The 15952-nt window shown below is 40.2% G+C and overlaps 1 protein-coding gene across 5 annotated transcripts in view; it reads right to left on the bottom strand.

Annotated features, from left to right (window-relative positions):
- Nucleotides 1-15952, bottom strand: part of slc38a4 (solute carrier family 38 member 4) — a 64340-nt gene that overhangs the window by 7850 nt on the left and 40538 nt on the right. For 4 of the 5 annotated variants that reach the window (XM_042403568.1, XM_042403569.1, XM_042403564.1 and 1 more), the window contains exons 2-13: nucleotides 14031-14265; nucleotides 13053-13149; nucleotides 11634-11749; nucleotides 9663-9736; nucleotides 9252-9344; nucleotides 8848-8929; nucleotides 8676-8758; nucleotides 7877-7935; nucleotides 7147-7407; nucleotides 5866-5945; nucleotides 5436-5536; nucleotides 4415-4539 (exon numbers count right to left, since the gene is read on the bottom strand). In XM_042403568.1, coding sequence (XP_042259502.1) covers nucleotides 4415-4539; nucleotides 5436-5536; nucleotides 5866-5945; nucleotides 7147-7407; nucleotides 7877-7935; nucleotides 8676-8758; nucleotides 8848-8929; nucleotides 9252-9344; nucleotides 9663-9736; nucleotides 11634-11749; nucleotides 13053-13149; nucleotides 14031-14155 — 1296 coding nt within the window. In that variant the 5' untranslated portion in view covers nucleotides 14156-14265. Of the gene's footprint in view, nucleotides 1-4414; nucleotides 4540-5435; nucleotides 5537-5865; nucleotides 5946-7146; nucleotides 7408-7876; nucleotides 7936-8675; nucleotides 8759-8847; nucleotides 8930-9251; nucleotides 9345-9662; nucleotides 9737-11633; nucleotides 11750-13052; nucleotides 13150-14030; nucleotides 14266-15573; nucleotides 15666-15952 lie in introns of those variants that run through there. The other variant, XM_042403567.1, reaches the window with a different exon arrangement.

Raw genomic sequence — 15952 nt, 5'->3', positions numbered from 1 at the left:
CTTATAAACCCTGAGAACAGTGTTGCAAAGTCTTGGTCATTAATAAAACCTTTCATTGTCCAAACTGGTCACAGCTGACAAACAGCATAAAGGGGGTGGAAGGCTGCTGCTATTAGCACACAAGCTAATAGCTAATTCAAACTTTTACTGTGGTGTTTGAAATGGTGATGTAGTTGCTCTGTGTGACAGTCCCACATCTTTAAATGTAAGACAAATTAAATCAGAGTAGACAAAACGTAGACATTTGCACAGTCATTTAGTCATTTATTAAGAGTAAAGCAAAAACAGCTGGTTTTAAGTAAGAAGAAACCAACTGGTAACATATGAGGCTTTAAAGACAAGAAGTCGAGGTGGCTCACCACGAAGAAAGGTCTGAATTAAGACTGAAATTTTACAACATGATGGTAAGACATAAAGGTAACATTGGTGCTGTTAATCAGCTCGTTTGTGGCGCTCTCCCATGGTTTCGACCTCCAGCCGGAGCCATGAGAACTGGGGCATGTTTGACTCCACATAAAGCTCTTTCATTATGTACTGAATCCTGGCAAAGCCCTGTGTGATCTGGCCTCTGTTAGCATCTATCCTTCACGTGACTGCACACCCACAAACCCACACACACATACACACACACACATACACTTTTATGCCTCAACACGTGTCTTCACAACACTCACTCCCATGCACACACACACACATTCTTTCTGCTCTCATATACTACTTCCCCAGTGGAGCCAAGGACAGTTGGAGACAAAGCTAATGTTAATCTCTAGCTGAAGGTCGACAGCATTTCTTGCAAAATGAAGGTCAGGAGGATTCAAGGCGAGATTCTCAAATGTCAAATGGAAACTTGGCAGAGCGGCGGCGCGACTAGTTCTTTTGATCTGATGTCTTGCATGCATCCAAGTGTGTCAGTCTTGAGACTATGCCAGAGCAATATAGTTTAATTTACTGCAAGAATAGTGATGGTCAGTTAATTAAACCGGAGTGCAACAAGTAAATTATGATTTGAACCTTGTATGATTTTAGTTATAGTGAATCACAACTTTGCATAAAAGCTAACAAAAGCATCAGCTATTTCTTTCACAACTCTCTCAGCAACTAGTTCTTATCATCAAAACTGACTTATGCACAACAGGTTGTAACTCGTGTTTTCAGAGGCATCTGTGCAGGTATATACGGGCCAAAACCAGTTTTTAACACAACCTCACAAAAGGAATTTGCTTTTGCTTTTAAAGACTCCAACCCTGACTGCGTGACTGACTTGCTCTTTTCACTATGCTACAATTGATCACAATTGCTCTGCTTACATTTCAGGCTTTCTCTGTCCTTGTCAAAGTTTTATATTCTCTGTGATCTCAGTCCTCCTCCCTCTCAATCTCTTACCATTTGATATTTTTACAGGCTTACTCTTCTCTATTTCAATTGTATAATTCATTGTCAGCACCATTCGAAGTGAGGTGATCGAGTTGGTGTCACATAAAACTATTGCATTTCAAGCTTCCATGTTTTCACACAATGATAACACGTTTGTGCCAGATAACAAGGAGAAAAAGGAGAAAAATGTTGCATGCATATAATTTCATGTTTGCGGTTACCGAAACTAATTATGATTTTTTTCTTTTTGACTTTAAGTATCATGTAAAAGAAAATTCCAATTTCTTTCCTGAGGCCAAGAAGACACAGCTAACAGTGTACTGGCCGACAAAGACAGAGAGCAGTAAGCACAGAAGCAGTGAAGATGAGAAAAACTGGTATTAAGTTTTCAGGCTGGCTGCCAAACTGTCATACCTTATTTGTTAGCTAATTGTTTTACCCCAAAACATCATTGCAATAGAACCATATAATACTGCAGTCTCTGGATAGTCTTCACAGGATCTACCAACAAAATGTGTTCTTTCAGCTTTCTTGTCTTCATTGTAGCTATTTTGTTTGAGAAAATACACTTTAACTTAATTATTTAGAGTGTACAGTTCATAAAGATTTATTATATATCTCTGTTTTTCTATGTGTCTCTGCCTGACTACTGTTATTATATAATATGTGATTTACAGGTAAATTAACCAAACCTAATCCAGTGAAATCCATTAGGGTCAAAAGCTGAGATGGCAGCTATTGATACTCTACTAGCTAGTTAGCTTCAGCAGGGTTTTTGGTTTCCATAGTGATTGGATTTAGTTGCTGCATCATTTAATTATATGGAATAACTAACTGAATTACTAAGATGTCAGTTCATTCAATTTTTCATTTACAGGCTATCTCACCAGCTAGTTTACACTTGATTTGTCTACAGACTACCAAATCAGAGTTACTGTGCTTTGGTTTTTAGCTATGATTTATAGTTACTGCAAATTGAACACACATTTTTCTGAGATAATATTTTGTATAGGGTGAAACAGAAATCAAAAACTCTGGTCTTAACTCAATCTTAACCGAATATGTAGTTGCAACTTTTTGGCTTTGGTGGGCAGTTTTGTATGTTTTTAAATTAGATTTATGGTATATTTGGATGTGCCCCCAAAGAGTCTGTATGTTTTTTTTGATATTCCATACCACATTCCTGTTGTTGGTAGAAAACTGGCCTACTTGACATCAATTTTCATAATTCTTGAACATATTGTGCGGTTATAACAAAATTTACACGATATGTGCACATGAAATCTTGAACACAATGTCATGACGTTCCACCTATAGATGGCACTACTGCAACATGATAAAAATAAATCAGAACTCCGTGGTCATGAGTCCGTATTGTATTCTTCCAAAACCATCAGCCGATCATCATCTCTCACTGTTTTTAATACAGATCCAGATGCAGATTTCCAAACATTTTCTATCATTAAATGAAAACATTTAGGGGATTGTACGGCCTTCGCAGAGGTTTATGTTTCTGTCCCCCCGCCCCCCTCCACTGTCTCAGTGGCTCCGCCTCTCTATCTCCCTGAAGGTAGCGGTCAGGGTGAGGGTTTTTCCACTGTCCACTCTGAGCCTGTAAACTTCCACTGCAGAGAGGGGGATTCTCTCTCTCACATTCCCTTCGACAGAAAAAACAGCAGTGTCTGCTGAAAGGGAGGTGGGGGGAGTGTGTGTTTGTGTGTGTGTCAGAGAGAGACATGGGGGTGAACAGGAATGTCCATTGTCAGTCTGTGAGAACACAAACATAAGCGAAACAGCAAAAAATTCAGCTATGCCTGAATGTATGAGTAAATGCAGGAGAGTGAATATTTAAGAGAATAATTAAATGAACGACTTTAAATTCTGTAAAGATGTAAAAAAATGTGTGTGTGAGCTGCCTCTAGATGTGTGTTCCCATGACAGGGCATTGCTGCATCATTCTGTCAGCACTTCCTGTGACTCAACATCAACAAAGCTGCTGCCCTCTGGTGGCTGCTTGCTGCAGCTACAGCCATTTCGGAAATCATTGAAGAATATGCAGCTGCTTGTCTTTGCATACCACTAAGTTTGTGTGTGTGTGTGTGTGTGTGCGTGTGTGTGTGTGTGCATGAAAGCTAAAAGGGGGCATTACACTTCCTCTTAGTCAGCAGCCATTTTTGTTCTCCCTCTGTCAGATAAGGGCCAAGCTAAATTTAGCCCGTGACCATATATGAGGAGGGAAGGGTGAAGAGTGTGAAGGACTGTAACTGAGATGATGAGTTTTGTCAAGTGGACATCACACACAAAGGTTGGCCTTTGACCCCTTTGTTTAGAAAAAGAGGAAATAGACACAAAAAATGAGACAGGCTTTCTTTTCCTAACCCAAAAGTGTGTGTATGCATGCATGTGTATGTTGGTGTAATTAAGAGGCGTGGCCGTTTACGACCTCAGCCTGTGTGCTTTGGGATTTGAAATGACGAAACAAGCAAAGCGCCAACCGAACAGTGTGTTCTTTTTACCAAACTGCCAGGGAAAAAAACAGCTTCGTCCAGAAAATGACAAAAAAAAATAGACTCGCTCTGCTGCAAACACAAAACACAGTCTGTGAGCAGAATGACACAGAGTAGCAGTAATGTTTCACCGAATGAATGGAAATGGTTTTACAAGTGGCTGGTTGACATGGGGTGGAAGGCAGCAGCCAGGTATCTGAAATTACAAGGGTGGTGTATGTTTATGTGTATCTGAAGAACATGTTTGTGTGCTCTGACGTAAATCAAATTATATCTGTGGTTAAATAAGACTCACTTTAATGATTCTGAGAGAGACGAAAGAAGAAAAAGACAGCAGTGCTCAAGCGAACATTAGCATAAAAACCCTCGAAGTGAACCCATGATGCCATGATGTTTTACATTGAGGACACATAAACTGCACTGCTGTTACAGGCGTCTCCTGCTTGTCACTGGAGGAGACTGCTTTAAAATTATTATTAGACTTTTTAAGAGACAACAAAGACAGACTGTGTGTTTATGTACGATGTACTTACAGGGAACAGCACGATGGGGACAGTCAGAGTGACGGCGGTGAGAACAGCCAAACGCACCAGCAGCAACATGGTGTCGAACTTGTAAACCTTGGTGAAGGTGTGGAGCAACTCTGCCTCCACGTTATCTGCGTTGGAGAAGAAGACAAAGCAAAAAAAACATTCGTAAACAAAAGGTAACAGAAGCTACAGAACAGCAGGTTTGGCACAGCTAAGAACGGAGACATTCAACTGCCTGACGCAACATCAAACAATTTTCGTTTAAGTAATCTAATTCTTTTAGTCTACAATAAGGGACTAATATCAGTTAACTTAAGCTTAAGTTTACCTAAAACTAAATTTAAGCAATTGCGTATCTATGATCAAAGTTGATTATTAAAGGAGACATATCATGCACATTTCCAGGCCTATTTTATGTTCTGGGGCCCCACTGGTACATCTCTCCATGATTTACAGCTCAAAAAACTCCTTATTTATCTTATACTGGCTCTTTATGTGGCCCCTCAGTTCAGCCTCTGTCTGAAACACTCTGTTTTAGCTCCTGTCTCTTTAAGGCCCTCCTCCCGATGACACTACTCTGTTTTGATTGGTTAGCTCCTGGACGCACCCCCTCAGTGACTTGGGAGGCAACATAAACAAACAGTAGCAGGATAATTTTCTGGTTCTTTACTCAAAATGTGAACTTCTCAAATATATACATGTTCAAGCTGAAATCCGATTCAAAATACGCAAGTGGACAACTTGAATCCATGGAACAACCTTAGCAATAAAGGCTACGGCTGTTTGTGGGCATGCATGAATATTCTGACATCAGTTGGATCGGGAAGTAGAAATGCAAATGAGTGTTCAAAGCAGGTTGACGCCCTGGCTTTTGACTTTCAAGGACTATTTTTAAACTTGTTCACCTCAAGTTTCAGAACTTTGACGTAGACAGGAAAATGTAGACATTATAACAGTATATAAGTAACAGAAAATCACAAAAAGCTTGTTATGTCCCCTTAAATACTTGTCTGTGTCTTCTTACCATAAAAGGTAAGGTAGCCAAACAGTGCCGACAGCATGTACATGGTGAGCATAGCCAAGATGGACAGGTTGGACACGTTCTGCATCTTTTTCCGGCTGCGACTGCAGAAATAACAAACACATACTCATATTTAGAGAGATCAGAGCATTTTAAAAAGGTTCATGGCTGCATCCAAAGGTTCCAGTGAAAATGTATCTCTGCTTAAGCTGCATTTCTGCAGTCTTGAATACTACTTTTTTAAATGTAACTTTTCATGTCATCACATTCATGTCCTTTGTATTTCGGTGGTAACACAAGATTCAAGGGCATATATCTTAAAGCCTCATCAGCAGTTAAAAAATATGCATGGCTCAATCCCTCCAGCAGTGAGTGAGAAATGTTTTTTTTTGTATGAAGGAACCCTTGATTGAAAGAGAAGGAGCTCACTTACTCTTTAAGCTCACTGTAGATAGGCAACACCTCAGGATGGCAGACAAAGGCAAAGGCCAGGATGGGCACAGTATATGCCGTCTGAAAAAAAAAGGACAAATGTGTCAGGTGCAAAAAATCACCTTTAGGCAGTAAATTTAACTGTACAACTGTCATGTCAGAAACATGCTCAATCAGCATATTGATTTTTTTCTGTCATGCAAGCAAAGCAACACTTAACAGTGTGAGTTTCAACTTTTTATGAGACATATTCTCATTTTATTATTCCAAGCATGTGAAAAGACCCTCACAGTGATCTGATGGTAGAAGACTAGTTTGTGTTGTTTGTTTTAACTTAATGATTTCTGGATATAGCAAATAGACTATTGACACAGACACAGAACATACTGTAAGTTCATGCTAAGCTGTCAGCTACTGTCAGCATTAGACTTCAAGTATGTTCAAGTGCTACTTTTACCAGATGATGCAACACAGTGTCGAGTTTGCACTTGTTCTTTGAGGTTGGCTTGGAGCGTCAGTACTCTACAGGAATAATTTAAGGTGGCTTGTCACTTAGATATTTCCAGTTTTTTCATCCACTATTTAAAAAACAAAACAAAACAAACTTTCTGCAGTACCTGGATTCTCAAACTGCAACACTGAAAATCACAACTCTGGTGAATAAAGTTAGAGCAACTAACCCTGTGTCCCAATGTGAATAGGGCGCCATGTGTCATATTCTTATCCTGGCCCAGGCCCAGATACAAATCCCTAAACACACACACACACACACACACACACACACACAAAAGCCAAAACACACCCTAAAAACCCCACCTTTACCAAACATGTCCTGGCAAATACTTGGCATTCCGTTTCAAATGGATTTGTAGCTTGTAAAACGCACCCTTTTCCACCCCACTGAGCCCTATTGTCTCACGTTATATTGTGCAAATGTAAAATTCATTATTCACATGGATTAATTTTGTCTAAATCTTCTCTTCATTTAACAGTTTCTTAACAGCAGGAAGATCTTTAACTTTACTGGGTCCTTGTAAAGTCTTGCAGTCGCTATTTCGCATAGTAAACAAAACAAAACCAACCTCTGTATTTCAAAAGTCACGCTCGTTATACCTTTGTCAATGAGACTTAAGACAAGGTAATGCTTACACAGAGAGCTCGACTTTGCAAGTTGAACAAATGTTTGGGATCAGTAGAAGTTTTCACACTACTGAAAGCCAATCAAAGGTTTCTGAACCATCATTACAAGCTAACATGTAGGCTTCCACCAACCCTGTTGTACCTGTGAGTTGAAGACAAAGTATTTTGCTGTGCACATCTCCTCATCATCAGGGTGAGGCTCGAAGTGGACTCCAGTGGAGTGATGAGCGTCATGGCTGCCCGGTACCGCCGGGGAAACGTCAGCTCGGGAGAAATCCATTTGTGCCGAGTGGTTCTGTAACGTGTATAAACCCGGCATGTCTGAAGCGTTCATGCTGAGGTTGGACGAGTGGTGGTAAAAGAAGGGAAGAGGGCAGGGCAGCTGGGTCTTCTTGTAGATCAACTGGAAAATAACAATTACAAGTTATGTTATGTTGTTTTATTAGCACTACTATGCCTGTGTATGAAGTGGTGTTCATAGAAGTTAATGAAAACAAGAGATAGCGACCAAACTTGCAGTTTACCACTATGAGAGTTCTCCAATTTCTTCATCTTGGGATTTAGTGTACAATGTAATTTTCTAAATCCCCTGTCATTTAAATGGTTCTTCAAGTGGGATGTTGTCAGCTTTCAGTTACAGTTCAACAAAATGTGAACTGCAGACACAGGTTTCTAAACAGGGTACAGTGTAATACACCCTGTGGTGGTTATATTAGAGGCCAATAGCTCTCAGGCAACAGGAGAACAGTGTCAAATGTCATGCTTATTAGTCAGCTTATTAGCACATTAACAATCTGGTTATCTATCACTGCTGTGTTGTTAAAACTGCATTAACAGTTCATACTGTCATGCTGTTAAAAAGCTGAACTTACCACACCCAGGAAGAACACCATGCAGGAAAGGGAAAATCCACTGGTGTAGCCCAGGTAACCTACAGAGGGAGAAAACATCACTGATTAAACACAAGACTACTTCAATGACAACAGCTATATATACTATAGTTTACTATGCACCTCTGCACTCTGGTACTCTGTTCTGTATTTTTAACGCTGCTGTTAATTCATCTTGGCTGTCTATTCTAGGATATGGATCACATCCCATTCTAGGTTGTGACCCACATCCTAAAATTGTCGAACAAAAATCAGTTATGAGCAGCAGTTTGCGATGAGATACAGTGAGAATGAATCCTTAAAGGTCTGGATGGAACGTAACCAAAGCCACAAATACAAATGTAATGGCAATGATCACTGTGGGTGTTATTTATTAAATTCAGCTCTGACATAAATATTTGATCCTATTTTCTGTTTTACGTCCAACTGTCTTAATTACATAATCTGGGCAGTGGGCTCGATGTGTCTTGAGGCAGAGCCAGCTGAGGTGGCTCTGACTCTTGGGTTCATAAATTACATGTGAGTGGTGGAGCTGACTACAGACTTAATAGCAGTGTTCCATTACTGTAACTCCTAATTGCCAGAGCTGACTAAGGGCTCGACCAGTGTTAGATTTCTTCTGGTTATGCAGAGCTGATTACAGACAGCTGCAAGATCCAAGAGGCACAGAAGATTCTGGCTTCAGACTGAAGGAAGTGACACAGATCCTGCCTCTTACAGTTGGGCAGCAATATTAGAAGTATCTGAGTTACAGTCAGCAAAACGTAGAGTGTATCCTTACCTAGATTTTTAAGTAGAGACAGAGGGAGAATAATTCCGATCGACACAAACACCACCAGGTAGTTTCCGTTCATGTACCATTCACTGCGAACACAGCAGAGAGGGTACAAATCAGAAGAGAAACACAAAAATCTAACTTAAATATCTTCAAACTCACACGTACATATACTCACCCAGAGTTTTCTTCTAAACCCAGGAAGGCTCGGATCACTTCAGGCAGCTCATATTTCACAATAAAGAGGTAGCTGGACATGGCTGCAGGAGAACAACAGGGACACAACAGAATCTTATTAGACTCCCTGAGATTTGAACTCATACTGACATTGAAGGAAAATTCTCGTTTGAAATACTGTAGGTTGTTTCTCCAAAGCAGTGATGGAAAGTAACTAAGTGCATTTACTCAAGACTGTGAAGGCCAGGATGTGATTCATTTTCATACTGATCAGACCACTGAGAAACCCCTCATGCTCTTATGGAAGCATATGCATTTGTTTTGTTTGTCCGCTCATCTTTTCAGGTGTTTCCTTTAATTTGTCTCCCATCAGTATACACACGAACACACTGATTTATTGCCTACCTCCTATGTTTTGCATAATTATCGATCCAAATGCCGCCATTTTCCCAGGCCAACCAAAAGCTCTCTCTCCAAGCTTTTCATAGATGAGGGATCCTGCCAGAACAGACAATTTTATGGAGAATTAGATATTGAAAACAATTCAAGCATCACAGACACGAATGAAAAACAGACAAGAGGAGTAACTACATAAAAACATCAGGTGTATTTTATACATTCACATTAGTTGTTCTGACTTTGTTCCAAAGTAAGTTCCATTTCATGCATACATAACTCTATAAGACATCTATCACTTTCTTTAACCTGTTTTGTCTACTTTTACTCCAGTTCATGTTTTCCTGGCTTTCCCACAACGCCCTCAGAGAAGGGTGTGAACATTTTGCTGTTGCTGCTGAAGTAAACATGAATACCAACCTCCTTCTTTAGCTGTCATAAGAAGCAGATGTACAGAATACAAGGAGAGGATAGCCACGGCGACGAGAAGGATTCTGCACAAAGAAGGAAAGTAGAGTTCAGCTTTGAGTACAAGACTGTGAAAGTGATACCATCAAACTCTGTGTATGAGGTCAACTCTGTTATTTTTAACAATTTAATCTAGCCAGTGGGGAAGTGAAAAAGAGTAGGGGAATGAAATGTCTGATGAATGTCTGAATGGAGTAGGAGTCAAATGTCTCTTGACATTCAAAACCCCAAAAATGAAGTTTCGAATTCATCCAAATGTTGTTGCTTTGACTCAGTTCTGGCACGTGGGCACTCGTTTCAGTTGTTTTTTTTTCCGATACAGAACATAACAGTGGCTGTGATATGCTCCAGCTGCTTAGATGTGGGTGTCATTTGGTTGTTTGGGTGTTTGGGGCTTGTCTTAGGGGACACTTTAACGTGGTGGTAGCATGACCAGAGCAAAGTAATATCAACGCTACGTCAATGCATCCCTCTGCTACATTCTTCAGATGGCACCCAGCCCGTCAACAGGGTGATACTGGAAGGACTGGGACTGGGGATATATTTTTACCCAGTTTATTCAGTTTCTAAGTTACAGGACAGATGATGTTTTTGTGGCAAGCTGAGAAGATGGCAGGAGAGCATTACTATTCCCTTTCAGCTATCATTCTGCAGTAGCTACTGCAATATTTCTCTACTACATTGACACCTATGTTTCCTCTTTCTTGCTCCCTGTAACTTTGGCAGCTCATGAGGAGGCCATGCACCAGGGGCATGAATACTGGGTGGAAGGCGGGGGGAGTTGCATTTGAGGGGTGTAGGGTGACAGAGGGGTGTTGGATGTTGGATGTCAGCCATGAATGCTGATAATGCATGTGCACGGGACAGACAGAGCCGGGCGAAAGATGGCAGAGGAAATAAGGGCCAAGGGTGCAGGAGTTCAAACATTTCTGTGTGGTAGAGCTGTATTCCAGGTAGTAGTCTGATTGTAAGAGTTCCTTCCAGTTAACAGATAACTATGACTTTGGTGATCCCTTTAACTTTTCCTCTGGTGCCACCATCATCATTATTTTAATTTGTCCAATGCCTGCAAAACTAACTATTTTCCCATTAGCCTCAGTGTGCTACATGCTAACATGCTAAACTAAGATGGTGAACATGGTAAATTTTATAGCAGATAAACATAAGCATGTTAGCCTTCTGACATTAGCATTTAGCTTGAAACACCATTGTTTGTAAGTGTAGCCTCACAGAGATGCTAGCATGGCTGTAGACTGTTTCTTTACATCTTAAAATGTAAAACAAGACAAGTACGTCTTGTTAATATTTTTTATTAACACTATATACTGTACTTAAATTATGAAGTCATACTGCTTAAGACAGTTAAAGTCAGAAAGCAGAAACATTTTTACTTATCACAACACACATGGCCTAATTTGAAGATTACACCATTCTTAACTACTGTTCTACCCAAAAACGTTGCATTCAACCAACCTCATTTTCTGTCTGCAGGAAATGTTTGTACAGCACCTTGTAATTGTGGCTTTTGCGTAAAACCCACAATGACAATCCTGTCATCTAAAATTGCTCTATAATTAAACTTGAAAAGATGTATATATTAATTTGAAGATGATGGTGAGACTGACACTTCTGTCAGTCAAGAAGCCCTATTGATTATTTCAGGGCTTTTATTCAGAATTTTAAGGCAAGGTGTTACTGTGAGATGAACGAATGAATGACATGTCAGAAGCTTCAAGGATAAAAAATATTTTAAAAAGGCAATATGCAGTAAATGGAAAATATGAAATGATAAACATCTACTTCGTGTCAATCTGTGAGACTACCTACCTAGACTAACTACCTGCCTGTCCTGTCATGCCACTTCATGTACACACCCTGACATGAATGTCTTTGGTTTCTTTGTTCTGCTGCAGCAATACTCACGTAAAGAGCACAATGCCAGTGTTTGCCATGGCGTAGGACAGACCCAGGATGCCGCTGCCCATTATAGCGTTGCTCAAGTTGAAGACAGACATCCCGAAAGAAGCATGGCCGGGATGCTGATCAGAGAGAAAAGAAAGAAGGAAGAGGGATCTGTATGAGAAAGTGATGTAGCAGTGACATATTTAGATAAGTCTGCCTTTAATCATTCTTAGATAATTGATTAGATATTTTAAAATTGGAATCATAATGTAATCCTCTAGAATATCTGCCCTGCATTGCAACAAGAAAGAGAGCAAACATTTGGCAATGTGCAGCAAACCACACAAGACTTTACTGACATTGGCAAATACTTTGTCACCCACTGGCTGCAATTCAAGGAAAAATCCACCCTTGCATTTCCCAATGCTGTAAAGGTACCAACCGTTTGGTGCGTTTTATTGGACAGTTTCTACTTCAGCTCATAGCTGATTACATTCCTCACACATTTCTGGAGTGCCAGCACTGTGTAGTCTCAATAAAATGATTGAAAAAGCTATGTTTTTTTTTAACAGAGCTACTGACTGCTGAAATGCCGATTAAGGCTGACATTACATTCCAACAAAATCCAAATTGTTATGTTTGTACAGGTAAAAAAAAATCACATACAAAACTAAGTGCTCCATTAGGCTGTGGTGCATGCAGGATGACCATCTGAGTTTGTCAAAATCACTCAAGGGCCAAAAATATAGCATCACTTGCAATCATGTGTATGCGATTGCAGAGCACATGCTTTTGATTTACTGACATACAGTTCAACTACCTTCTAATAACCTCTGTGGCTGTTTTCACAGTGACTCACAGCCTCATGTGGCATGGATGCCTTGAAACGTACACACTTTGATTGTAGAAAATAAACTGAAGGCATAAAAACTGTCTCTCTTTCTCTTGATTATTAAACATAGGTACAAAACAGCAGTTTTGGAAAGAAATCCTCACTTATAATGAAGGAGAAAAAGAAACATGCATCAAATGCCTAAATATAATAGAATATGAAAAGAAATATGATCAACACAAAAATAAAATGTTAGTCTCAAACAGTGACACGACCTCTTTCAGCAGCACCACAGTGCCAGTGATCTCTTCAACAAACTACTACTAAGGAAATGCACTGTATGCTATGGTGAGGAACACATACTGTAGATACTTCCAGAGAGGCTTCTTGTTAAGTCTGAAAACCATAAATGTTAGGTTTGTTTCTACATCCTCTTTGGTGTTGAGATGTTTCTACATCCTCTGTAGTTATTGAGTGCCTGCTTTCGAAATAGAAAATTGCTTCATTGCATCAAAATAAATAAGACTGCTTTCAATCTTTTTTAGGATTAATTTGCTTTCGAAATCTGACTGACAGACACAGACTACATTAGCGTTGTGAATTCTTACATATTCTTCATGGTATTCCTCATATTTCTTCTTCTTCATCATCCCATTTGACAGGAACTTCTGGCTCTCTGCGTCATCATTATCGTCCAAAAATTGACTGCAAAGATAAGGAAACAAAATTTACACTTGCATACAAGGTAGATAGTTCACTTTATGTCATTTCATGCGTATTATATATACAGCGTGCTATTTGTATTTTGTGTCACAGTCTCAGACAATTTAATTTACATAAGCATTTTTTAAAAATATTTTTTCAAGTAAGTGAACCTGGAGTTTCTGTGTTTTGCTGGAGGGCATTTAAAGGACCAGTGTGTAGGATTTAGTGGGGTTCTCCCTTCCCCTCCCCTTTTAAGTGTGTAGGAGAACCTACGCTGGCAGCAAAACTTGCAAAAAACTCTCTCTAGAACCAGTGTTTGGTTTGTCCGTTCTGGGCTACTGTAGAAACATGGTGGTGTAACATGGCGGGCTCTGTAGAAGAGAACCTGCTCCCTATGAAGATATGTTGTGCTCAAGAACCTTTTACATAAGATGTCAGGTGATGTGACACAAACAGTTCTGACCGGTTGACATCTGTCAGTGCTATTTGAGGTCAGCTGGATGTGTCAGGGCCTTTAAACTACGTAGAGAGTGTAACATTACTTCTGGTGATGCCAAATGACCATTAACACTTAACAAATGCTATGTTTAAATGCTCATGATTAACCAGGTTACAGGGAGAAGTCAGGTTAAGGTTAGAATTTGGGGAATATGTTTACATGGACGTCAGTAACCTGGTTGCAGTAAAACCCTGGTCATTAATCAGATATGTTCTCTACAGCCTACAATATTTGAGATCAAACTTGAGGCAGTGATGAATGTTGCACCCAAAATATGACTGAGAGTTCTTGAGAAAAGTTGCGAACAAAGCTGCAATGTCAAATGACTGTTGGTGCCAACTCATGTGGGGAAGAACAATAAATCAATCTCATGGTGGCTGACCTGTTGATGGTGGCCTTCTCAGAATCGATGGGCTCTGTGTAGCGGTCGTCCAGGCTGTCATTGCTGTCATCGTCAGCCTCCATGGAGACTTTCCTTAGCTCCATACGATCCACAACTCCCGGCATAGTGGTTCGCAGCAGAATGACAGAAGGAGAAGTTCGGGTGCTGATTTCAGGTTTAGGAGTTTACAAGGTGGTGATGCGCTTCTTCCTCAACCTCTAATAGACCTTGTTACCTAGAAGAAATGACCCAAAACAAACAAACAAACAAAAAAAAGTTACAGGAAAGGTTTAACGACATATCAGTTCAGATCTTCAGCAGTACATGCAGTCTGTTAAGCCATGTTTTCACTACATGGTACCGGCTCCGCTCGACTCTACTCGCTTTTGGTACCAGGTAGTTCTCTGGATTTTGTTTTCCACTGCAGATAAAATGTTATTTTCTGATTGCTTCATGGTGGTTATGTTCCAAAGCACAAATAAATAACCATCAAACACTCAACAGATGATTTACTGTAGAGACAGACACTCTTATGGGGGGTTTGTGTAGGATGTCCTGTGTCACTCATGTGATGATTCTAGCGACGGTTCTCTCTGACCAATCAGTGGTCTGCAGTGTTTTCATGTCACCTTTTAGTATCGGCTCAGCTCACTTGGAACCTAGATCGAGGTGACACCAAAAAAAAGTACCAGGTACCAGGTACTATCTACAACTTTTGCCCAATGGAAAACCAAAAAAGGTGAGGAGAGTTGAGTCGAGTCGAGCCGTACCATGTGGTGGAAAAGCGGCTTTAAGTGTCTTTGAACCATTATGTCAGCAATGTATAGTAGAAAAAAGCAGTAGCAACTGGCCTGGTCTTAAAAATTCACTATCACTTAAGTTCACCACAGGAATGCCAATTTGCAACTGATTACAAGCCTGCAGACACATGTGCTGTATTGTCTTGCCTTATTGGCCTTAAGGAAGAACACTCAGGAGTGAAATAAGGCCCTCTAGCCTGCAAACAAGTCCATCTCATTTCCTTGAACTGAGGGACTATTTGTTGCTACCTTGAAGAGGAAAGCTGGGGCGTGATGCAACATTGGCACCTCTCATACAGCTTCGCCAGGACTAGTTGTTTATACCAGCTTGATATGTGGTATTAACAACTAGATTGTGTTGTGTCATGACTGTCGGTTAATAAAATACATAACAATGTCTAACTCCGGTGTCCTCTATCTTTAGGAAGACATTACGGGCCAATGTTGACGTTCATAGAGATTGTGGGCTGGAGTTAAGTCAACAAACCCTGAAACCAGGTCATGGATGCAATGAGTTCATGAGGGTGTCTGACCGCCACCATCAACAGGCTCCCTTGTTCATTACTGAGCCTCACCCACTGCTATTAAAGAAAAAAAGGCAACAGCGCCACACAGGGACACACACTTACATTTTCCTTCTGTAACATTCATCATTAAGTTACGTAAGGAGATAAAAGGCGAAGCCTGTATGATTATAAATGCTACTAACAGCCAAATTAATCACACTGCTGTTTTTCACTCACACAAAGAGCTCTTTGATAGAGTTGGAAGGAAAGATCCCAAGTGTTCCTCACTGACAAACAATGCAGGGTAAACACAAACAAGAACAAGAACAAGAACAAGAACAAGGCAACAAGTACACAACCACACAACAGAGACATTACACACAACAAGGGACAAACAAGAAAAAAGTTGGGTTCTGAAATTTTCTGTTGTTGTTAAAGCATTTACAACAGCAAATAAGTCACAGCAACCCTGTGAGTTGCAACCAGGGTACAATTTAATGTTTGAGTGTGACGTTGAGGTAGAGATGTTGATGGTGTCTATGTTTCTGTAGTTGGTGCTCTTTGACTTGAAATTAGTGTACAGTGTGTCCTTAAGTGTATTTCCACTGATAAAAGC

The sequence above is a fragment of the Thunnus maccoyii genome, chromosome 23, assembly GCF_910596095.1.
Source record: "Thunnus maccoyii chromosome 23, fThuMac1.1, whole genome shotgun sequence".
NCBI lineage: Eukaryota > Metazoa > Chordata > Actinopteri > Scombriformes > Scombridae > Thunnus > Thunnus maccoyii.
Note: the sequence above shows the minus strand (reverse complement) of the source record. Positions and strands in the feature narration are given on the sequence as shown.